The sequence below is a fragment of the Phyllostomus hastatus genome, unplaced genomic scaffold, assembly GCF_019186645.2.
Source record: "Phyllostomus hastatus isolate PE091 unplaced genomic scaffold, TTU_PhHast_1.1 phas_contig_148, whole genome shotgun sequence".
Classification (NCBI taxonomy): Eukaryota; Metazoa; Chordata; class Mammalia; order Chiroptera; family Phyllostomidae; genus Phyllostomus; species Phyllostomus hastatus.
Genome location: NW_025333607.1, coordinates 12,187,527 through 12,212,033, shown reverse-complemented (window position 1 = coordinate 12,212,033; position 24,507 = coordinate 12,187,527). Strand labels below are relative to the sequence as shown.

General features: G+C 55.1%; 1 protein-coding gene across 1 annotated transcript in view; it reads right to left on the bottom strand.

Moving 5' to 3' along the window:
* PARP1 (poly(ADP-ribose) polymerase 1) overlaps positions 1-16,662 on the bottom strand; it is a 30,844-nt gene extending 14,182 nt beyond the window's left edge. The window contains exons 1-12 of the mRNA XM_045816932.1: positions 16,364-16,662; positions 12,256-12,421; positions 11,371-11,486; positions 9,239-9,453; positions 7,588-7,687; positions 6,176-6,292; positions 5,338-5,514; positions 4,480-4,627; positions 3,293-3,433; positions 2,330-2,572; positions 2,063-2,131; positions 1,667-1,799 (exon numbers count right to left, since the gene is read on the bottom strand). Coding sequence (XP_045672888.1) covers positions 1,667-1,799; positions 2,063-2,131; positions 2,330-2,572; positions 3,293-3,433; positions 4,480-4,627; positions 5,338-5,514; positions 6,176-6,292; positions 7,588-7,687; positions 9,239-9,453; positions 11,371-11,486; positions 12,256-12,421; positions 16,364-16,483 — 1,745 coding nt within the window. The 5' untranslated portion in view covers positions 16,484-16,662. The remainder of the gene's footprint in view (positions 1-1,666; positions 1,800-2,062; positions 2,132-2,329; positions 2,573-3,292; positions 3,434-4,479; positions 4,628-5,337; positions 5,515-6,175; positions 6,293-7,587; positions 7,688-9,238; positions 9,454-11,370; positions 11,487-12,255; positions 12,422-16,363) is intronic.
* Positions 16,663-24,507: the final 7,845 nt, after the last annotated feature.

Here is a 24,507-nt window from a genome sequence, read left to right as displayed (position 1 = left end):
CACCCAGTTCCGCTCCCCAAAGAAAGTATCACCTGGAAGCCATGTGCATTTAGAGAGAGGCAACCGTTAACAACACACCCTAAAAAACACTGAATAACTTTTGGTTCCACCCAGAAGCCGAGACGTGAGGAAGCGGGAAGGGGTGGGACAGCCACACACCTAGTCGGCCGCTCTGGGACCCAGGCCACCCCTGCGTCGCCGTCTCCACAGGGAACACGTCACGGGTGGCCTGCAGCTCCTGTGCTGCCTAGCTTTGGCTACATTAATTTTTCTTAGTGGATCTACTGAGTAAGTTAAATTTTGTATCACCACAAGTGTAATATTAGAAATCCAAATACTAGACTTTATACATTTTTAAGGCAAAACCAGAGTTCAAAGAAAATTTGGGGGTTCCTCCTGTTTTCTGGGCTCCTGCTCAAAGGCACATGAACTTACCCTGTTGGGTTGTTTCTGTGGAAATGTCTGTAAAACCGCACACCGACCTATCCTGAAACCCAGCTTCTGACCCTACAGCCCACACTGCTCTTTCACTCTGAAGACCCGTAAGTCTAGGCCACCAGGAACATGCACACGGCCAGTCAGCACTAGAATTCCTTGCTAGCGGGGAAAAGTGCATTCTCGCTGCCTGTCACTTACCAGACCACGACACTCTGCGCGTTTCTACACACACCCTATTCCTTCTCCTGCAATATGACATATAGATATATATATCTATATATCTAGCTTTTGGAAGGTCCATTTTACAAGCAAGTAACCATTTCTGACTTTCGAATCTCTGACAAGAGTAGGTGATAAACTAAATGACAGGCAAGGGTTATTTCTTCAGAAATTCCTAGTAGCCAACCAAATACTCTGTCCTCTTTGTGGTCATCTCGGACGCTCACTTTCGAAAGGACAGGTCTGACGAACAGCTGAGGGGACCGGAAGGACTTCAGCCTTGACAGTGCTTACAAGCCGAGGCTGGCAGGGGCTGGCAGGGGCTGCCCTGTCACTCCTTGGGCTACCGTTACCACAGGGGTTTGCCTTTCCACCAGTAAACCTTTCTGGATCTCCTGGAGTTCCAGTAAGTAAATGGTTTTCCAGTGCTAAGAAGAAAAGGTCAAGTGTAACATATGAAAGTGACTTTTAAAAATGTCTTTTCACCGTCAGAATTCAGCAAGAGTTCCTTTCACACACTTCCGACCTGCACCCAGCTCCCACACCTCACGCTGGCTGCAGTGAGGGACGGTCGACCGGTGGGGGTGCCGACGGTGGGAGCCGGCCCAGCCCCACCAGCTTAAAAAAACACAAACAAAAACGAGAAAGGCAAACCCCCCAAATGTTTAGAGTGTGAAGTAGCATTAAAGAGTAAGTTCGGTAAGAGCACGTGGAGAGGTGTCAGGACACCTAGAATCCTCAAGCGGCTGCGAGAAGAGAGCTGGGGGGTGGTGCGACACTGCACCCCGGGAAGGTGGCCCGACGGGACGGAAGAGCAAGGCTGTCCGGCAGCGGTGGCTCGCCACCCCGCTCACTAAAAGCCTCATTGTTCGCCATCTTCTTTGGGAGGAGGCCGAGTCCCCCCGGGGCTGAGAAACCGTGGGTTCCGTGAGGCTGACAGCCCAGCAGGACAGGCCCACGCCGGTCACGGACACCGCTGCCTCGGCGCGCTCCCGCCCCCGGAACACACCTGCTGCCTTTGTCGTCCTCCAGGAGCTGCAGCTTGTAGTACGAGTTGGTCCCCTTCACGATGTCCACCAGGCCGAGGGTGGCGCTGAAGACCTTCCCGCCTTTCTCCAGGACGTGCGCAGAGTGCTCCAGACCTGTCAGGGAGGCAGGGCTCCTGCAGCCTCCGCCCTGACGGGGGCTGGCGTGCTTGGGGAGTGGGGGCTGGCGTGCTCAGGGAGCGGGGTCTGCGTGCAGAGGGGGGGTCCGCACCGGCCTGGGTACTCCACCGCCCCCTTCGGGTTTCCCAGGAGACATCGTGGGAGTGTTCCCAGGGCAGGACGGGGGCGGGGGGAGGACCCTAGGAGGCACGAGAGCAAAGGTGGGCCCCACTCTGCTCCCATCACTCCCATTTGCTCACCAGAATCAGGATCAACAGCAGCTCCTCCTTTAAGGGTTAATTTCATTGTCTTTTCAGACTTGTTGATTGCTTGGAAGGGGACAGAGAAATGAGAACATTCTATTAAAAACAAATTTTAAAGGGGAAGCTGGAAGGCGAGGCAAGTGGGTCATTTTCACTTGCGTCATGCGCCAACATGGCACATGCGTGCCGCTCCCCACCCAGACACGGGACAGGCCATGACCCGCGGCAGGACGGGGCCCCGGGGACGGCAGCTCAGGGTCTCACCTTCCTCCTTGACGGGGCCCTTGCTCTTCTTCGAGGCCGCAGCCCCCGACTTCCCACTCGGAGCCACGACTGCAACAGGCTCGGTCTTTACCTCGGCACCCCAGGGCGACAGCACGTGGGCGGAGACCAGCTCCCGGAGGCTCTTGGTCGAGGCGGCGACGTCCTGGAGGAAATCCTCAGACACGACACGGATGTTGCCCTCTTTCACTTCCTCCATCTTTTTACTCATCTTCTCCACCTCCTCTGTTCAAATCAGGGAGAAAAAAAAAAAAAAAGAAAAAGAAAAGCTAAATAAGTTTAAAGCTCATCTCTAATTACTAGAGTTCTATTTATTGATTACTTCCAAACCCCCACCTCCCACAGCTCTCCTTTCCTCCCGAATCCAGTGCTCCCGGGGTATTTTCGCAGCTATCTCTCACCAGCCACACCCCCCTTTCTCCGAGGCATGGTAAGTTAATGCCACCTTCTCCAGACCCTTCCACAGAATGAGACGTTAATAACCATTCCACGGAAGGAGGACGCTGAGGTCAAATACATCCAGGAAATGCTGTCTATTATTTCTCTGGTCTTGGAAACTTATTGTAATGACTGCTAGTGTAGTAATGTTGCAAAGAAACCTACTTACCTTTGTCTTAACGGCACTTCCCAAATACACTTAAATTGTGAACTTTTGTTTTGGCAGCAAACCTACCAACGCCTCGTGGCAGAGTGCCAGGGCCGAGAATAGGCGCCTGCAGCCTTGAGCGGGGAACAGAAGGTGCCCGGCCGCGCTGCGGTCTGAGCGGCAGCACGAGGCACACACGCTGGCCGCCCCCACCCCCCTCCGTCCCCCCGCAGACCCAGAGCTGCGGCGCTGCCGGGAGACACCGTGGTAGGCGAGCACTCAGCCTCATCGAACGCTCATCCCAGCTGCAAGAGGCAGAGAGCGCATCACCTCGGGCTCGCCGGTAAGAGGAAACTCACTTTTGGTGCTAATGCACAGGGAGGCCTTGTTGGCGGTCCCCGTCAACTTCCCCCCGAGTTTCTCAACCGTGGCCTTCACTTCATCCTTGTTCCGCGAGAGTTTGCCCAGCGTCAGGATCTTCATGTTGGACAACGGCTTATCTGGGGTGGGGGGACAGAACGGTGAAGCCGGGCTGCTCCCAGGAAGGGTGGCGGGCAGGGGCAGTGGGCGCAGGAGACCAGGCAGCAAGCTCCCGGGGGAAAGCCAGGACAGCCCGCAGGGCCCCTGGTCAGCCTCAGCACCCCTCTGACACTAGCTTCTCCAGAGGGAAGCGTATGAAAACAGAAGTGAAGGGCTGGTGGGAAAGCAGAGGCCAGGGTGGCAAAGTGTCACCTGAGAACCCACTCATCCCTGGGCACAGAAAGGCTGTACTTGGGGACCAGGGATCAGGAGGCTGGCAGTGGATGGGAAGCAGAGAGGTAGGTCACGTTAACTCCCAATTACTTTTATTATTCTTCTCCCCCCATTCCTCACCTAAAGACAAAGTGCCATTTCTTATGCAATGCTTAGTAGACAAAATTACACTTGATGGTCACTGAAAGCTTTGATCACAATGACCCGAGACGACCCATTCCAGGCAGAGAGAAAACCCTACTATTCCACGCGTCCGGCAGTACACCCAGGCCAGAAGGCCCCAGGCCAGGGGTGCGCCGTGGTTACGGCCGATGGGATGCAGTGCCGGCGCCACATCCTGAGAACAAGAGCTGCCGCAGCGAAAAGTCCCGAAAGTCCTCCACCTGACCCCGAGCAAGGAAGGCAGTGGGTCTCTTTTCCTGACAAAACCCCAGACTGGTCTGTCTTTGTCGGTGTGGAGAACAACAACGGATCAGCACCTTCCTCTGCTGCCAACACATGCAGCAGCTCTCTGTTCGCCAGAGGCCCCAGCACCACGTCAGGCTCAGGATGACTGATGGGTGCAGGGCCGCCCCGAGGCAGGCAGGCGAGACCCCGAGATGCTCTGTAGTGCGGTGAGGCCGGGCTCGCTGCCTTTCCAGGCCACCTCCCTCCCAACCTTCCATCTCCCGCTGGGGTGGAGGGACAGGGCTTCCTCACGGGATCAGAAGCAGTGAACCCAGAAAGACATCCCGTTCCCCCAAGGAGCAGGACCCCAGCTCGCCCCCCACCCCTGGTGCCCCTGGAGCTCTACCTGGTGGGGCGGAGGAGTTCACAGTAACAGGCGCCGAGGCTGCAGAAGGCGGGGGTGCTGCCACCACTGGGGCGCTGGGCTCAGGGGGGAATATACGGTCCTGCTTTTTGACCTTCAGTTTCTTGAGGTATGAGATTTCTTGGAATTCCTAAAGAATTTAAGTGTCAGTTAGGAAACCAGTTCTCCCATGAAATAACCACTTAATAGTACAAAGAGGATTTTTCTTGTCCAAATTAAGAATCTTTTTTTTTTTTTTGTTCACAATAAAGAATAACATGAAAAAATGTGAGGCTTCCAGTATGAAATACAGTATTATTACAGACATGGCACTCATTTCTGACGCTTCTGCATTTATGGTAGAGCTCGTACTATGGATGCTTTAAAAAAGCACATTCCTTAAAGAAAAATCAGCTTACAGCCCGCGGACCACTGCTGAAACCTCGCTACCTCCTCCAGGCCTCGTTCTCCAGTCGTTCCCCTCACATGCCCATCCCACCACCAAAAGCCCCCAGGACTGCACAGACTGGGAAACAGATCATCACTCAGATGGAAACTAGGGCCATGCCCTGCCCTCCTTAGACGGAAACACAGCTGCCGAGGCCAAGGACAATCCGTATGCAACACAAATTATGCCATGAGCGCAGCTCATCCCCCACCCCCCGCCGGGGGTTTCTGAGCCACCCCAGCCAGGGCAGTGTGCGGTTCTTAGACACACGGAACCAACAACGTGACTTCACGCTCTGATCGAGCGTGGACCAGACGTGAGGAAGTCTGAGAACACCGCCCTGCAGTCGCAGTAACCTAGAGGGTGTGGGTCGTGTTTTTCTGCCAACAGACCCTGGAGTCCTCCCCACTTACCTTTGGGGTCACCCACTCCTTCCGGTTGGGTGCCTGTGTCTTCACCGTGCACTTGGTCCAGGCGGTGACGTCCCCAGTACAGTAGTAAGCATCGCTCTTGAAAACCAGCTGGCCCGAGCACTCCGCGCAGGGAAGGAGAGCGCCGAACACCATGCCGTCGGCCACGCGGTCCAAGATCTGAGGCCAGGGAAGAGACGCGTCAGAAAAAAAGGGGCGGCTACAGGAGATGCTGCTAGCATTTGGGGTGAAGGGTCTGCCCAGCCTCCCCTCACTGACACCCCCCGGCCAGCGGGTGTACGGGTGGCGCCTCGATGTTTGCACTCTAATTCCACGCACGTCCCTGCAGTTCCTGCTTCCCTCGGGGGCGGAGAGAGCACCCACTGCTTCTGCACAAGGAGCAGGGCCCACCCCTCCTCCAGAGAGAAACAGCAGGGCAGGGCCTGCTGGGGAAACCGGTCTCCCTAGGCGGCCTCAGCCCCCCGCAGACCTCACAGCCTTGGGCGGTGTGGGCAGAGGGCGGCAGGGAGGGCCCCTCAGGCCGGCGTGGCATGAACACACACGGCAGATGTAAGGCCCCCTCGGCCCTCACCAACAGTCTACACCGAGGGCTACCCTGTGTTCAGATGTCTGGAAGGGCCTGGAGAACGGCCCCCTTGTGCCACTGGGAAATGGTGACCATGATGGCGATAACCATGCAACACAACTACGGAGCTGTCATTCCCCCCAATGAATACCAGCAGGTGTTTGACCGGAGGGCCTCCCACAGTCCGAGAGGACCGTCGCTCCACGGCGACCTGGCCGCCTCCCATGCGTCTCACTTAACACAAAGGCAGCTCACCGCCGACTCCCCGGAGGGCACTTGCTGCTTGTTGAAGATGAGCATTTCCTTCAGGTCGTTCGTCGAGCACACCTTCTTCAGCTCGTCCTTGATGTTCCAGATCAGGTCATTCTGGGCCTACGGACAAGATGCAGCTGCTGAGGAACCAGCTCTTTTCCAAGACAGAAACCCAGCAACCGGAGGAGACCCCAGTGGTCTTGCCTGTCCCCCACCTCCCCCACAACACGACTCACTGAGCTGCCCCCCCCTCGCCCCCAAGCCATCCTCCTCCACAGGGAAGTGCGCTCCCCACCCTGCCTCCGGGGGGGGGGGGGGGACGGGGACACCAGAGCAAACCCCGAGCGCGGTCTCTCGGGGGACACTGTGGGGGGCGGGGAGGAGACCACTGAGGGACGTGCGGAGAGCTGCAGTCCAGGAACAAGGGTCCCGGGAACCAACTCCGCCGACATCCCCCCCAGGAGACCCAGGAAAGAGCTCGGAAGCACCCAGCTTACTGGCCCGACATCTGGCACCTAAGGGAGGCGGGCATGGCTGCTCCCCATCAGTCTGAAAGCATGGAGGGGGGTGCCCAAGCACCTATTTCCTCAGTTCAAAACAGCGCCCGGCTCTAAAGCAGCCAGGTTTGGACTGTAACAGACTCATTTTGCACAGAGGGCAACCACGCCAAACCTGTCATTTTTACCAAACAACCGGAACCACCAGAAACTGCTTTGAATTTTTCTACCACTGGGCGAAACTGAACGCTCACATGAGAGCGCCAAGCGGATGGCTCACGGAAATCAAGTTCCCAAAAGAAAGTAAGTGTTCTCCCCCAGCTCCCCAAACACCCAGCGTTTTCTGATCAATAATTTGTACTCTGCTTCGATGCATGTATAACGAAGAGTGATGAATCTCTGGTCGGTGACGACGGATCTATGGGCAGTTTTCCCTTCTTCACCATATTGCCTTCTATTCCTTTTTTTTTTAAACTAGAAACTTTCATGTAAAAAATATGAAACTTTGTCGCTTCAAGGCGTTTGTGCCTATGCTAAGAACCTTCGGCATCCTTAAAGTTGATCATCTCCGGTGGTCACAAGCGACCCTGCAGGTCCAGGTGTGCGGCAACGCGCAGTGTGGCCGCAGCGGGAAGCTGGTGGGTGGGCACTGACCTCTCGGCTCTCGCCTCGGCCCGGCTGCCGGTCTGGCACCTGGCGTCTAACGTGGGTTCTCCTCCAAGTGAGACCTGTTTCTTTGGAGGAGAGGAGAAAGCCACCGGGGGGAGAGCCACGCTTTTAAACAACAGCTATTGCCTTGGGAATTCTTAAAGGTCTCTCGGGAAGTGGGACGCGGACACCTTCCTGACCCTTCTTCCCAGAATGGGGGAGGAGAGCCGACATGGACCGGCGGAAGGACACACACAGCTCAGGACTCACCTTGAGGGCCTTCTCAAGCTTACTGTCCTTGTCTTTCTCTTTTTTAGACTTCTTCTTGGGCACTCGGTCCACTCCATCTACCTCGTCGCCTTTCCTCTTTCTGAAAGAGGTGGACACAGAAGAACCAGAGCCATGAAAACGCTGAAACGCAGTGGCCTGGGTGCCGCAAGGTCTCATCTCCTCTCCTCTGCAGGCCCTGCCTGCTGTCCGCTGGGGCCGTGTTCGCACTGACCCCTCCCACTCCAGAACACACTCTGCTGCCGCCCGGGGGTGGGGGGGGGGTGGGGGGGGGGGGGGTTTGGTGCTGCTCCAGGGCCTCGGAACAACGCGGCACAGGATCCGAGGCTCGGGCTCCATCTGATGCCAAAACCCCCATGTACCTCCTGACACTAACGGGACAGCCTGGAAGGCTCCTGGCAGGGAGAAAGCCTGCAGCTAAGGGGCAGAAAGGCAAAGCAGAAGGGTCAGGGGCTGGGCCTTTCCAGCTAAAACACAGGGCCGCTCCAAAGGCGAAGCGGCTGTTCTGAGGTGAGACTGCACTGCAGTTCAAAGCCCACAGGAGCGCCAGCCTAGGCACTGCGGAGCAGCCTGCCTCAGCTGGGCCAGCCAACACGGGTGACAGGGTTCGGCAGCGTGACCCCTGCCGCGAGGAGGGCACCGAGGGTCACCGGCAGCCCTCAAGAGAACAGGGCAGGAGAGCCACAGTGGTCAAGACTCCACTTCAGCTGTCTGAGCTCCACAGACCTGCGCTGAACCCTTGCACTTCTTCCTTATCCTTGAAAACAGAGACAAGGATGCCATCTGCCCTCCAGGACTATGGGGACGATGAAGTGAAACGCCCCGCCGACAGTGTTTCTCACAGCGCCTCACATGCCGCAAGCGCTCCATCGATTCTGGTGGCTGTTGCGGCACACGCCTGCGCTCAGCTCCCCACAGCTACATCACGTGCTGCAGTGCCCTGATGATTTGATCCACGGCCCCATCTCCCCGTTTTCTCGGAGGCCCGAGCCACACGTGCTGCGCAATGAACTCGTGTGCTGTGAACTGAGACACTGCAGGATAGCTGCTTGGGGACGTCAGGGTCACCCTGATCCTAACACGGTGCAGCCACCGTCCCAGGGGCACGGTGCACAGCACGGCCCTGCCACATCTCCCTGGGTGAGCCTGTCTGCACCAGCAGAAGAAAAACCGGAACGAGTAAGAAGGGCTCCCGGACTCCAGGTAAGTCACTGGTAGGGCTTCCCGTCCTGAACTGTATGAAATCCGTATCGGTCTGAACTCTAAACTAGGGAGTGTCTCATCGACTGCTCTGCTACCCCAATTAAAAACTGTCGTGATCTTCCCAAGCACCGTTTCTCAGAGACATCCAATCACAAAGGAACACACCCACACAGGAGGAGGCCGTGGGGATGGGGAGGTGGGTCGTGCAGGGGTCACAGGGTCAGACCACTAGGAGCACCCCGCAGTCCTCTGCTACCACGGCCAGGAAAGGGCAGAGCGCTCAGCTTGCACTGGCCCCCGCCTGCATCCCTGGCTCTCCCAAGGCCAGCAAGGAGGAAGCACAGCAGTGGTATACAATCTGTGAGGTCTCTGGGCCTCCATCCAGCCCCTCACTGAACTGCCCTCGCAACCCACACAGCCCTCCACCCACCCTTCGCTCTTGACTCCCGGGAGCTGCTTCTTCAGGTCTTCCTTATCCTCGGCAGCAAGCAGGCCGAAGCCCTTGAGCTGGCTCGCACTGTACTCGGGCCGGAAGTTCAGCTCCTCCCTGTTCTCAACAAAGCAGTGTGGGTGGTACCAGCGATCGATCATGCCCAGCTGGGGCTTCTCGGGGTCCAGCATCTTCTTGGAGAGGCGCACCTGGCCCTGCAGGAGAGAGACAAGAAAGGATGGTGACACATGAAGGCCCAGGGGTGACCAAGCCAACCTGTCCAGAGAAAGACCTCGGGTCCACCCCACGGGCCATGCAAGGGCTGTTGGGAGACTTTGGCTCTTTGATGTCACCAGGAACTGTGTGCGGAACTGTGTGCTACCTTCTAGGCCCAGCATCCCCCTTGTAAATGGGCTCAGATTCAACTAGCTACCTACCTACCTGTCTGGTCAAGTCAAAGAAGTGGTAACTGTGAACCCTGAGAAGGAAGACGCCTACTAAGAAAGGCTCCTGGTGGCTAACTGGACTCAAATTAAAACATCAAAACACACACACACACACACACACACACACACACACACACACACCAGAGTCTTGCAGCTGTTTCTGCCTCTCACGCAAATTCGTGAAGTGCCCACACACAGGAACTTCAGAGACAAGCCTGCACTGAACTGCCTGCCTGCACTGTTTCTGCCACCTGAGTCAGCCCTTCTACAAGAATTCCTGCAGTTCTATTTCAACCAACAGAAACGAGGCTTTCCCCATTCAATCAGAGCTGCACAGCTCTGCCAATCAGAGTGGCTCTATTCTGACCAATCAGGACAGTGCCTTTTGGACCAAACTGTGAGAATATGGAGTCTTTATTTGCACGAGGATGGAATAACCACAGAGCAGGGGCAGGGATTTCTGTCCATAAAAGCCCCTCTGGCTGGGAGACCACTGAAGATGGAATGCATGTCCCCAGCTCCACGGTGCTGTTTTCACGGCTGTGTTGTATCACCATTGAGCTGTCTGCATTGAATAAAGTTTCCTTCTTCACTGCACCCCAAATTGGGATTCCTACTGGTGTGGAACTGGCACCAATGAGCACTGGTCAGCATAAGGATTTCCTGAGGATGTTCTGCTGACCTGGAACAGGCGTAAGAACACTAACATAGTAGGCTGGGGCAGAGCCGTGTCCTTGAACTGCACTGGGACGCTATGCTGCAGGCCCGGAGGCCCCTCCTCCCAGCAGGGACTTTTCTGCCCCACCCCCCACTCTGTTCCATCCAACCCCATCCTGCCACCCTGCCCAGGCCCACAGTTCCAGGCCAGACATCCCTAGGAGAGCTCCACGTTTGTGAGCCCTAGATCTGGACAACTCCATAGGAGGGGTGCTGGCGCTCTGCAAAGCTCCGTTTCCGGCCCAGCAGTAGCACACAGCTTCTGACACTCCCCTGGGAACCTAAACCTTTGCCTCAAATTTGCAGTGGCTGAAGGCAGCTGAAGAAGATCCAGCTATGACATGATTTTCCTTTCTAAATCCCACTGACGCCCCCCCACCCCCAATTTCTGGTACCATACTCCAAGGAGGCAGGAACCTCAGACTAGTAAGCTTGGAGGAGAGTGACGAGGCCGGAGGACACAGGCCCGCCCTGCCACGCTTGTCCCCCTGCTACTCAGACAGCACCCACTCCGCCCCGCTGGCCGTCACCCTTCGGGGATGACAACTGGTAGAAAACAGTGGCTAAGGACGTTCCTCTGGTGAAGGAGAAGAAACCCGGAGGCTTCCTCCGGGGAAGAAACCCACTCCTTAAACCTTACCCTGCTGTAAAACACAGACCACCAGCCTTCTCTCAGCTGCTGCCAAGCCCAGAAGAGACCTTTATGCAATCGCTTCCCAATCCCATCTCCCCAGCCCCGTTTCCTAACAGCAGATGCAGCTGAAAGCCATGAGGACTGGGCCATGAGTAATTAGGGCCGGATCTGGCTGGAAGAAAAGTCACAGTCACCTCCTGTCTCGACTAAGATCCTCCCTTTACTTCTGACCACTAGTGCTGAGCTTGCACTTAAACCCGTTCCTCCTTCCTCTCGCGATACTGGTGACACCTGGTGTGAGAAACCCAGAGCAGGTCTGTGCGCCGAGCGCTCACCTTCTCTATCTTCTCCAGGCAACCCTTGCACGTGCTCCTGTTGGACTTGGCGTACTCCACTGCGAAGTCGCCCAGCGTCTTCTCCGTCTTGCTCCCAACTCCGTCTTGGCCTTTGCCTGAAGAAGCAGACACGTTGCGATGCTTGTCTCCACAGCGTCAGTGCAGCTCGGGTGCCCCTGTCCGCCCCCGCTCCCGCCTCCCCGGGGTTCCTCTACCAGGACACCGTGTGTTCTGAGCGATCCCTCAGAAGGGATCCCTCTGAGGGATCCTCTTATCTATCTTAGTTGGTCCCTCTTATCTACGCCATTTCTAACCCGGTGGTTGGTTGACAGAGCTTCTTTTCTGGCCATAAAATAAAAACCTTTCTCAGACAGGATCCTTGACACACACAAAGTCCGGAGGTCTCCCTTCCCACCCTCTCCGCTCCCCCCGGAGCCCCTCCCTCACTGCAGAAAGTACTCAGATAAGCTCCAAGGCTGACTGCCCCTGCTCCGCCAGGAGTAAGACAAACGCCGCACTCCGGTGAAGGACGCTGATGGGGGGGAGGGCCGTGCTTCTAGGGGGGGCCGGGGGCATATGGGACTTCTGCTCTCCACTTTCTGTGTGATTTTGCTGTGAACCCAAAACTGCTCTAAAAAAGTAGTCTATTAAAACAACTTTAAAGGCCACATTTGAGGCATCTGGAAAAATAAAATATGCTGCACTAGGATGGAGCTAGATCGATGAGGTGGGGCTGAAGTAACACAGACCCTTGCTTCTCTGCACGCACACGTGTGAAACAGGGACGGGCAAGCTGGAGAACTGTCTCTCTGCTCTCTCGGAAAAGCTTCCCCGTAAGCTCTGGGGTTGGCGGCGACACCCGCTGCCTCCCTGGTGTGTACGCACCTGTCACTCCTCCGGCCTCCGCAGTCTTTTTAACTTTCTGCTGGTCATCCCACCGGAGCTCAGAGAAGCCATCCACCTCGACATCAGGCTGCCAGATGGTGTGGCCGACCTTCCAGAAGCAGGAGAAGTGGTACCAGTGTGGCACTTTGCCATCGAACATGGGAGACTAGAAGGATGAGAATCGGAGGGAGGTAAATGAACACTGAGTTCATCTCCAACGCGGCCTCGAGCCCAGCCCACAATAGCAAAACAGCCCTGGTTTTCTTCTCTGTGACACGGGGGCGGCTCGCCCGAGTGCCCACATGGCCCGGGACAAGCTGCAGACGGAAGGGAAACAGCAGCCCCCGCTCCACGTCTCTCTCCAGGGTCTTCCCTAACAGCTAAGAAAGCTGCTGCCTGCTAAAGCCCACACTCTCAGGACACGGGACACCCTGGGGACGGTGGCATTTTTGAACAGGACTCTGCCCGTGCTCCCTTTTTAAGCACCTGCCACTACGTTTCAGCGAGAGGCTTTCCCTCTGAGCACAGGACACGCACAAGGGATGCCTGTTCCGTGTCCCAATCCCATCGTGTCTGCCCAGGAGAGGCAGGCCCAGACTCAGAGGGCCTGCGCAGCCCTGGAAGTGACTCTGCAGTTAGGATAACGAGGAGCTAGCCCCAGATAATGAGCAAGGCCGAGAAAGTGTGTCAGACAAGTGGCAGGCATGCAGCAGCCACACGGATGCAGGTGGGATGAATTTACTTCTGTGAGAGAGGGATGGAGAGGAAGGGATGGGGGGAGGGAGCGGGGAAGGGAACGGGTCAGGAAAGCAGGCCAGCCAGGGCAGACGACAGGACTCTGCGGCCGGTCGCCAGCCTGCCACTTCCTGCTGCAGGTCCTGGGCAGTTGGGCCACGTGGCAAAGCGGTCACCTCTCACGGCAGCCTTTCTGTCCTTTGCGTCTGGGTTGTTACCGAATGGACAGTAACAGGCCTTTCACTGTCACAGTGCCAGGCACTCCCAAGGCTTTACAGAGTGGAGGTGACAGTGACTGTCACAGTGGGATGAACAGTGACATTTACTTGGTCCTTGGCACCCACGACTGCTTCTGAGCGAGGGGGAGGGACCAACACCTCAGTTCTCTCCACTACACTGCTGGGCAGGAAGAGCTACTTAAAAATACACAAATCGTTCTGACGGAAGCAAGGGAGGCCTCAAACACCTGCTTTTACATAACAGAAAGTCAAATGTTACACACATGAAACAAAAATATTACAACACTGTTAAAAATAAACAGCACAGAACTTTCAAGGTGGAGTTGTGGGGACAGGGCAACTTGCGTTCTGGTCCTCACGCTCTCCCCAGGGCAGCAGACGCATCCTCAAGCACCAGGCCGTCTTGGACAACACCTGCAGTGGCCTCTGCCCAGCTCTTCCTGCCTCGGTGCCCGTCTAGCTCTCCTCTGCCAAGTGCTGGCCACACTCATGCAAAGGAGGACACGCAGCTCAGTGGCTTTGCCCCACACTGCAACTCATGGCTGTGCCGTATCTTCTCGGCTCCGTCAGGGCCTCACACCTGCCCTCAACCTTGGTCTGGGTGCAGTGCTCCCATGCATGGGTGACTGGGGGTCCCAGCGTCCTCAAAAGGAAGAGCCTTGGACCAAAGCAAGGCTTTGCCGGGGACCTTAGGACTGAGAACAATGTGACAGGAAGGGAACTGGGCCAAGGCCAAAAGACTATGGCCATCGCTGGGCAGGCACATGGCTCTGGTAGCGGCAGAATCTTCGTGTGCTGAGCACTTACCCCACACCAGGGTCCGCACCCAGCCACTCCACTGCCCGCCCACCCCAGGAAGGGGATGGACCCTTATCACACCCTCTCTGAGGACTTCCTGTGCCCTAACCCTCTCAAGACGGGAGAGCGCAGGCTCACCAGCCACAGCCTCTGCCTGGTTCATCCCCTCAAGGCTGCTCCAGGGCGGATCAGCTTAGGTTTCAGGGATCTGATACTCCCAGCACAAGCCTCCCAAACAAATGTAAAAGGAGGTTTTAAGATCCAAGTGAGAGAAGAATGGCCTCTTTTTGGCAGCCTCCACCCCCGCAGTCTAGAAGTCCAACTTTATATTCTGAATTAAAACTCCACTCCCTAATGACAATGACTGATAACCAAACTTACTTTTAATAACAAAGAATCTCCTTCACTATCAAGTCTGCCAAAAGAGGGCCCAGAATGTTAGAATTTAGTGGGTCTGGGAATTGGTTCCTCAGTGGAACCATCCCCCACTCCCCGACAGACGCCCCCTCCCTCCTTGTCCTCAGTGTCCCTGCTCGTCACCCGGGCTACACTTAGTTTTTCTGTCCTCAACAGAAGAGTGTCCCCTTGTCTGCATTACATTGAAAAGTACAGGACAAAAGACAAAGGCTCACAAAGGGAACCAACTACACTGACAGTTAACAAAACACTTAAAAAAGCTTACTGGACTACAGTAACCCATGAGCTACCCACAGTAATCTTGAAGTAGTGATGAGCGTAAATGAACATGTAGGAAAATTCCCAACCAATGTAAGGTGATATGAAAATACCTGTAATTACCGATGGTGACACAAAACCACAAGTACTGCTAAAATACGCCTTTGGGGCTTATGCTGGTAACGGAAGGAAGTGACTTCCATCTGGAGGTTAGTTCTTACCTACACTCAGGGACCTGCTGTCCATACCCCACAGACCCCAGGTTCAGAGCCCCTGCAGGAGGAGAGAGCTTCATAAGATCAGCCTGCCCATGCATTCCTGGTAGGTTCCAAGACGGTGGGTGGCGTGGGGGGGGGGTGGCTCTTTGGGTGGCAGATCTGCCAATCCACCCTCACCCTCAACTTCCTGCCACTTCTGTGAGCAAGGACTCCTAACCAAACTCCTGTCCTGCACACACAGTGCCTAAGGCACAGCTCCAGCAGGTGGCATCCACCCCTATGAAGCAATGTTGACCAGCCTTTTAACCAAAGTGTAGCTTCCAAGGGCCGAGTCTCTCTTTGTGCTCCTAGCAGCCAACACAGGGCCTAGGTGCTCAGTGAGTGTGTACTGGATGAATAAATACTGTGTCAGGTACTGAGCTAGGTGAGCCCTGAGGATACCCAGATAACAGCCCCAAGTCCCTGCTGGGTCAGGAATGAGATGACCCAAGTACTCACACCCACTCCCCTCCGCCCCAGGAGTATTGAAACCTCAGTAAGGGCTCTCCAGTCATTTCTAAAACACATCACTGCCTCCCTGCATGGAGGGAAAATCAAGTTACCCTGACCATGAGCACTAAGGTTGGATAATAGATGGCTTTATGTTGGAAGTGGGGAGACAGGGCAGGTGAGAATCCGGACTGCACGGGCACACAGGAGCAAAATGAAGCTGGAGGAGGCAGGAACCCCTTGGCAGGGACTTTCAGACATACCACCCCACAGGCCACTCCAACAGCCACGGGCATCTCCGAAGCCTAAGAGAACGCAGAAGGGGGATCCCCAATCTGTCAACAAGTCCCCGCGAGGAACCCCCAAAGTCACTCTTACTTAAACCCGAGAGCAGCAAATTGCATCAAGAGAACTCGACTATGAACCTGAAAAGTTTTGGGAAATGTTATTTTAAACCACAAATCAGGTCAAAAGGGAATGCACAGTACAAAAATGACACCGACATGCAGTTTTGCATAATTAAAAAAACCGAAAGTGAGCGGGTGTTGAAATAATAGCCAAAAATAGGTCTAAAACAGAATCCTCTCATGCCAGACGTCACCATCAATGGAGAACAAAAAAGTCTTCCAGAACAAAGTAGGCAAAAATCAGACGAGGCTCAAAAGACCACGCACACATTCCGCGCCGCGCCGCGCCCCCCTCCCCCGAGGCGAATGTTAACAGAAACGGTTCCTCATTTTTACAAAGCAAAAAGCACCCCCAGCTCCCAACTCTGTTTCCTGGGCTTTCCGTTCAAGATCAGTAAAGCCTTCCAGAAGGTCCGGAGCAGCAGCGCCCACAGGCCCCGAGTGGGCTCCGCCGGGCCGGCTCGTCCCGCTCCTCCGGGAGAGCCCTCCCCCCACGCTTCCCGGACACGAAGCTCCGCCGCGCACAAAGCGGCCCTCTCGCTCGCACCTGCACCATGATGGCCATCCGGAGCGAGTCCTTGGGGATGCTCTCGCTGCATTTCTTGCAAGAGGCGCGCCCGCTCTTCGCGTACTCGACCCGGTAGAGCTTGTCCGAGGACTCCGCCATCCTCCTACTCGTGCCGCTGCAGCTCTGCGAGCCGACGCCACCCCCTGAAGACACGCTGCCACCGCCTCACCGCCCCTCGCGTGCGTGCGTCGGCCGTCAGCCCGCCCCCCTCCGGAGCCCGAGCACGCAGCGTCGACCACCCGCTGCTCCCGGATAGATTGTTGAGGCCTGGCGGCGGGAACGCCCCCGGCGCACGCGTTCAAGGGGCGGGGCCTCCGGCGCGCGCGCCGGAGGCCAGCGGCGGTGGGTGGTGCTTCCGCGGCGCCTGCGGCTGCGTGAGTTAGGCGGGCTGTCGTTGCTGCTGCTCGCAGAGCCCGGGCTTCCTCTGAGTCTGTAGCTCCTGGGAGGATTCGGCACCACCCTTTAACCTTTCTGTTCCCTGGAAGGAAGTTTCCTTGCTCTCCCAATTAATTCTACCCTCACTCCCTTTTGACAAGGGTGTCCTCTGTCCCCTGAGGGCGCTAGATTTGGAAGGCGCTGGGCCGGCTCCGGAATGTGGTTGTTCTGCCCAAGGGAGGTCAACCCCAGCTGACCCTCCGCGGGGTGCTAACTGCAGTCTGCAGACTGTCGGGACCAAATACTGAAATCTAACATCGCCTTAATAGTGAATTTAAATGCATGAATACAAACCCCAGGAGTATGAATAGACCTGTGACTTTGGCAGTCAGTCATCCAGATGTTTTCATATAACTTCACAGGTGTGGGAGACAACTCAGTATTTGTTGTCAAGCTTATCACTACTTGGAAGTTGCAGTAGTTAAAAGACCTGCTGCTACTAGATCTTGCTATTTAATGTAGAACTCTATTTTTATAACGTGTCTTTTTCAATCCTATGCATTTTATTCTATTTGTTGAAAACACGATTATAACAGTGTATGCTGTGTTTGAGAATATTCAACTCTGCTATAGAGGACAAGAAAAGTAACTAGGGTGAATGGAACTCATAAACCTTGCTAAAGCACAGAGAGGAAGAAGGCTAGTCACTTAAGAGACGTGGATGTTGAGTAGGCAAGCAGATTATGAGACGTGGGCAAGAACCCGAAATTAGTACGTGTTAAATACGTTGAAGGTAAAGAGAATAAGTGGATTACGTCATGGAACAAATAAGAGAATTTACTCGGAGAGTAACCAAATCAGGCATGATCATTTGGCCTCTGGGTTGCCAACTATGTCATCCTTAAATGCCCTCTTGGTGATAACATTCTGGCTCCTGTATACTCTGTCCAAAAGTTGCAGATAAAACCCATGTCTGTTCCACAGGCTGATTGGCAAGCTCCATCTGTGGCCAGCGTACTTGCTCCTAAGTCTGGCGGTGACTGTGTGTTGGCTCCAGGTACTACTCTTAGTGACTTGGCTGATCTTATTTTAGTCCTTTTTCTTTCCTCCCCTCCCCCATCCTCCCCTCCCCTCCCCTCCCCTCCCCTTTTCCTTTCCAACATATAAAGGAAGAAAGGGAAGAAAATAAAGCTACAGATATCTCTCCAGTTCAAGAGGGGAAATTGCAGCCCTGGCTGGCATAGCTCAGTGGATTGAGCGTGGGCTGTGAACCAAAGTGTTCGCAGGTTCGATTCCCAGTCAGAACACATGCCTGGGTTGCAGGCCATGGCCCCTAGCAACTGCACATTGATGTTTCTCTCTTTCTTCCTTCCCTCTCTAAAAATAAATAAATAAAATCTTTAAAAAAAAAAGAGGGAAATTGCATCACCCACCCACAGTGCCATGATGATCCAGCTGAGCATCTTGGTGTTAGTGACACAGAGCAGCTTTGTAAACTGTTACATAATTCTAATCAGATTGCAGATTTACTAACCATATTCCCACAGAGGAACTTTTCAACTGTTATGATTTAGTTTTCAAAAATTCTTTGCTTTTTTTTTTTTTTTAAATAGCATCAACTTTCTGTGCTTCTGTCTTCTCTACAATTTTAGAGGGCAAGAAATTTTGTTATGACTAAATACACACGATTTATTTTCAGATTTGATTTTTTGAATGACAGTAGAACCCTATTATGCAGTGATTTGTTATTTGACTTATTGAGAAGTAATGGAGTTGGATTTAATTCCCTGGAATATAATAGCATGCAGCAAAAACTCCAGACTTTTTAAAGGGGAAGAGGTCTCGGAGCCGTGTCCTGGATTTACAGCTGAGGCCTGAGGTAACGAGATTTTCCAAAGGTCACCCAACTGCCGAGTGGCAGAGTGGGATAGAGCGCAGCTGGCCTTGTCCATGCGCTCCCCACGCTGTCCCTATAGGAGCACAATTACTTTATGTGAGTTCAGGGCTACTGTTCTGGAAAGAGGCATTCTCTCATTGGGAGATGAAGGCATGGGCAGGGGTGTAGGGAAGTGGCGGTGAGCAGGTCTGTGATGATTCAGACTCAGGGAGCCAGATTTCGGTCACCTGGATTAACCTCGGGTGGGGCATGGAGGGCAGGGCCCTCTCCACGACCCGGGACTGAACCCTGGGGTCATAACCGAAGAAGCCTCCTCTCAAAGCTGCCCAGAGACTAGTTTAACCTCATGGACTCTCCTCAGCTGTATGCCGAATCCTATATTATAATAATCTACTCCCATAGCTAGCTTATGCATCTAACCTGGGTATACTTGAGGTCAAAGGCCATCTGGTTCATTGTTGAAAGCCTCTACTTAGCACAGTGATAGGCAGGGTGCCTGTAGGCTGTAAATATCCTTTGCCACATCGACCTAATTGTGGGGTCAAGAGTAATCTTTAATTTTTAAATCTTGCTCTGTACTAAGCCTGGGATATTAGGAAGCTGGCCTCCAGCTTGGGGAGTTTATTCATAGCCTGGAAAAAAAGTTGCCCCACTGTCCACTAGATGGCGCCCAATACACACACCCTGCACACGCATCGCAGGAACCGCACCACGCTAGGCGTGCATGATGTCAATGAAAGAAAGCCACCAGATCTGGTCCATCCCATTTGGTTGTCTTGTTTTGTCCGCTGGTGGCATGCTCTAGGAGAGATTTGGGAACTGGCAGGAGAGGAGGAGGAAGAGGTGCCTTTAGACAACCCCCCTGTAACCCTGTTGCAAGACTGCAGGCAGAGAAAACCAGGGAACCATCCTGGTAAGAAGGGATGCTGGTCTGGACCAGGGCTGCAGGCAGTGAGGATGGAGAGAAGTGGGTGGATTTAGGGGGCAGGAAAGACAGGCCTTGATGGTGGATGGGATATAGCACTCTTTGAATCCACTCGTTTCAACCTCTCCCTTTACAAGCTGTCAACCCCAAGAGGGCGGTGGTGTTGGCTTATCAGCGTTGATTATTCCAGTGCTGCACAGAGTAGATATTCAATACGCGCTTTTTGGATAATAATAAATAAGGAGTTAACATTTATTGAATTCTTATGTGAGCCCTTCTAAGCACTTTACATATATTAATTTCCTTCATTTCCAACTCCCCCTACCAAAAAAAAAAACCCCAAAACCATACATCTCACGGTCCCTTCCTGCCCAGATCAAAATCTCTGGGACAGAAGGGCCTGAGCCACTGTATTCTGAAAAACAAACAAACAAAAAAACCCCCACAGGCGGATCCTTGACCACCCCCCGCCCCGGTGGGATAAGCATTGAGGCCTAAGTGGGCTTGTCCTGTGAGGGGCGCCTAGCCCCAGGCTGGCCATTCAGTGTTTCCCCGTGGCCTCCGGCCATGTTTCCCTTCCACACTGGCCTTCTGATCACGTGCACTGGTCACATGCCAGTGAGCTGTCTTTTCTCCTACCCCCTTTCTTCTTCAAGAACACCCCCAGGCCCTGCTCAGTCCCTCTCCTTCTCCTTTATCCCTTCTGTGAATTGTGCGCAGGCCTGGAGCACATCTGTGGGGTCTGCCTGGTCCCCTTGTGGGAGCAGCCCTGTCCACTAGGTGCCCTCCAGAGAGGCTGTCCTTGCAGGCTCCTGGCTCCCCGTCCTCCTTGCCGGGCGGGCATCTGCATGGCCCCTCACCCTGCCTGTGAGCCTCGCAGCCCTCCTCATTCCTTCTTGCTGTTGGCTTTCTTCAAGGCCCCAGTTTCAGAAACCTCCTCAGCTGCCCCGTCTTCTCCCCACCGGTGCTTGGAGTGAACACAGGTCCTGACAGCAGGGAGATGCAGGGCCTGGGCCCACGGAGGTCTAAGTATGTGGCCACATGGAAGGCCTTGGCTTTGCTGCTCCCTCCCCAGCGAAAGTGAGACCCATAATTGTATTTAGTTCAACAACCATTCGTTGAGTACTTACTGTGCACCAGGCGCCGTGCTAGGCCTGGGGTTACCCAGGTGAGTGAGACACCCTCCTTGAATCCAAGGGCCTCCCCTCTGTTTGCAGATGCATCCGTGTACACACTGTCACCTGGTAGAGAAAGGGGGCAGCATGCCGTGGGCACAGGGAAAAGGGACTGTTAATTGAGGCCATGAGGGACTGAGAAAGCATCCAGGGAATCCTAGTGCCCCCTTAAGGGGCTCTAAGCTTGGCTCACGTGTCCCGTCCTACCAGAAAACCGCAAGCCCCCTTGGGCAGACCTTGGTTGATTTCAAAGCCCTGCCTCCGGGCTCCCGGGACCCCCATGGCACGTCCCGCACTGCCGGTGATTCCCAAGGTCCCTCTGCTTGTGAACAGCTTCAGGCAGGAAGCGTGCCTCCACTTCCTGCTCCAGAAACCTGGGCCAGGTGCACAGCAGGTGCGATGCATTCGCTTGCTGAGTGGGTAGGAGGTGTCATCTGAGCTGGGAAGATCTAGACGGTGAGGATGGTGGTGCAGGCTCAGGGGAGGGGAGGTGGTCAGGAAGAAGGGAGACAAAATCAAGAGGCCCAGGCTGCTTTAGTGCCCCTCCGGGGTGTCTGAGCAGCCAGAGCCCCCACTCTACCTCCAGAACCACCAAACTGGGCAGGGCCACCTTTAGAGCCAGGTGCATTTACTGTCCCCTTGTCCTCTGGCGTCGAACACTTGCATGGCCTTAAAGGGGAGGTGAGGGGTGGGCCTGACACCCCTTTGGCTCAGGGTGTACCCAACTTTTCTCTCCCTCCCCACTCCCTGGGTGAACTCATCATCTCTGGGTGAACTTTAGAATCACCAAGGACGCTTTTTAAAAAGTCCTGATGCTTTGTTTAATTGGGCTGGGCCGGGCCTCGGGGAGCATTCGGCTTGAAGACTCCCGTGGTGGTTCTAAGGCACAGCAGCACGGGCAGAGCCCTGCCTCCCACCTGGCCTCCCCCCAGTCTGCTTTGATCTGCTCTAAGCCTCCTTCATGGCATTTTTTCCTTTTAATCTCAAACAGCACATCCCAGAGCCCTCTCAACACTGAATTATACACATCCCAGTAGACCGCTGGCGCGTGAGTTACTGAGGCCAGAGCCGCAGAGACAGCTCCTGGCAAATAAATGAGAGTGTTCAATCATTCGCCCGAGAGCCGAGGCAGAGACTCTCAGGCCCTGGAGAGAAGATGGCGGTGGAGGGCGGTGGGGGTGGTGTTTGGGGAGGTGTGAGTGAGTGAGCACAGGGTGAGGGAGAGACGGAGGAATCTGGAGAATGAGAGGGTTGCACAAGCTTGCAAGGGCTGTCTCTGCAAGAGACGTCTCTGGGGCAGAGAAAGAGAGGAAGGAAGTGTACAGGGGGCATGCGCAACAGCAAGGGAAGAGAGCCCCCCTCCCTGGAGCCCCTCCTTGAAAGGCTGGGACAAAAGACACCTGGTGGGTGGGGAAGCCACAGGCAGGTAGGCCCTGCAGGTTACCGCTTGGAGGTTGGGCTGATGGGTGTAGAGACCTCTCCGGTGGGCAGTGTGCCCTTAGATAAAAGTGGGGTGTTTGGGTGCCCCCTCTTGTGTCAGCCCTTCAGGGCCTGAGGCAGAATTTTCTGCCCTTTTGCTTTGCGGGACAATGCCCAACCAACTGAACTACATCAGTCAGGGCTAGAATTTTCTGTCCTGAGGATCAGAAATCCCAGCCTTGAGGACACAGACAACAGGGACCTCTGCAGGCAGGGGCTCCTGGGAGCCTTCCGCCCTTCTGCTTTTGTGCACAGGCTGAGTGTGCTCCCAACAGTAGCCCTGGCTTGGGGTAGAGGATGGATCCTGGTCGGGAGGCTTTGGCCCTTTGGCCCCTCGGCCTGGGGCCTGAGCTGCAGTCCCTGGCTGAGGGCTCGACACTTCTGTCTTGACTCTTGTGGGGTCACAGCTCATGTCAGAGGAACGGGGGTCCCTGCAGGGCCAGGGGAGAGCAGGGAGTGTTCACTGTCATTGGGACCCATCTTGAAAGCTGACTCTTTCTCCATCAGCAGGTATCTGGGCCTTTGTCCAGGAACTGCCAGTGGGGACACCAGGTAGGACCACAGACTCCTCTCATGAGGCCGTCCTGTCCGTGGGGTTTCCCAGGTAGTGTGGCGGAAGAGCTGGTTAGGGGCAGTGATGGTGAGCCGGGCCTGGGGACTAATGCCTAGGGCGTGCTCCGCTCTCTTCTGCCGCCACGGATGGAGCCTGGGGTTCCAGTTCATCGTCTGTGCCTGGGCCGGGGCCTCAGGCAGCCGGTTCCCACTTCCCAGACAGTCGGATACACAAACACAGAGCCCCGAGCCAGGAGCATCATCCTAACTCCCAGGGGCGCCCCCTTTTGGGGTCCCCAGTTCTGGTTCTGGGTGGCTCTGAGAGGGCAGGGGTTATCCCAACATGAACCAGAACCACCCCTTGGTGGGGGGGCTTGCGTGATGCCCCTAGTAAAACAACTGCTTGGTTAGATGGCCCTTGCTTGATACACTTAAAATTTTACAGTTCACACGCCAAAGTCTGGATTGGCTCACTGTTAAATGGAGTCACTCCTCTGATTGGACCACAGTTAAAAGTTTTTTTGTGTTGTTGTCAATGTTTAAATGGGTAAAACATAAATCCACCTATAATGAGGAAAGGGGCTGTGCAGGTCGTCTTGTTAAGAATTTGACACTGCCTTCCACACCCTGGGACTGTACAGGGGACGGTGGGGCCTGGGGTGAGAGCTGGGCTGCTCCCTGTTGGGGCACCTGCACCCCCGAGGGAGTATCCATGTGTCCACCGGAAGGGTGGCTGGAAGGATGAACATGGTGTCTGTCAGGGCAGGTTGCAGGACCGGGGAGCACGGCCTGGGGTGAGGACCCGGGGCCCTCGGGCTGCTAGAGAAGCTTATTTATCCCTTACCCAGAGGCCGGCATCAATTTCCAATTAGCTGGAAGCTTGGCAGGCAGTGGCGGGCTCCAGACTCCACCATATTAATGGAGGCTCCGTCCCTGCTGGAGACAGTGCCGAACCAGAAAGTGAGTCAAATTAGGTTATCCCCGGGAGGGACCCGTTGGCTTACTTCTGGCAGGGCCAGGCATTCCTCTTGGCCAGGGTACTGGGGACGCGAGACTGTTTTACTCCTGGAGCTGAGCCTCATGGCTCTGTGTCCTCCTTCCAGAAGGACAAACAGGAGCTGAGATCAGAGAAGGTGGGGGGAGGGGGTTCTGTCTTTTTGGGCTTGGAGTAGAGAGAAACACTGGGGTCCGAGAGCCTGGGAAGGCACTGGGCAGGGGGCTGCATTGTCCACTCTCCTGGAGATGGGGTGGGGGCGGGGCGAGGGGCAGGGTGGGAGCTGGGAATGGCTGGCCTTTCAGAGTGATGGACATGGCCCAGACTCCTTGATGGAAGTCTTACCAAGCCTCAGGCCCTGGCTTTGCAGACAGAACTGAGAAAGGAGGAGGGGCTGGGAACACCCATCTCTCTTGTCATGGCATCAGATGCCACCACATGCTCCTGGGCGGTTGCCAGGGAGTCCTGGGGAGCAGCCCACATGCCCTTCTTCTGAGGCAAAGCCCCTGGGGAGTGAGTGCCGGCCTTCCTGACTGATCTGCCCAATGCTCTCAGCTGCAGACAGGCTGGCATAAAGCTCCAGGAGACGTCGAAGGAAAAAATAACTTAATGGGGGAAAAGTGTCCTCTGGGGAGTCCCCACACTTGTTCGTCCCTCCTTCCTCTCCTTTGGCTGCCCAGAGGGTTCTGAAGTGTGGGTGGAGTCAGAGTTCGCCCTCGGGGCTAA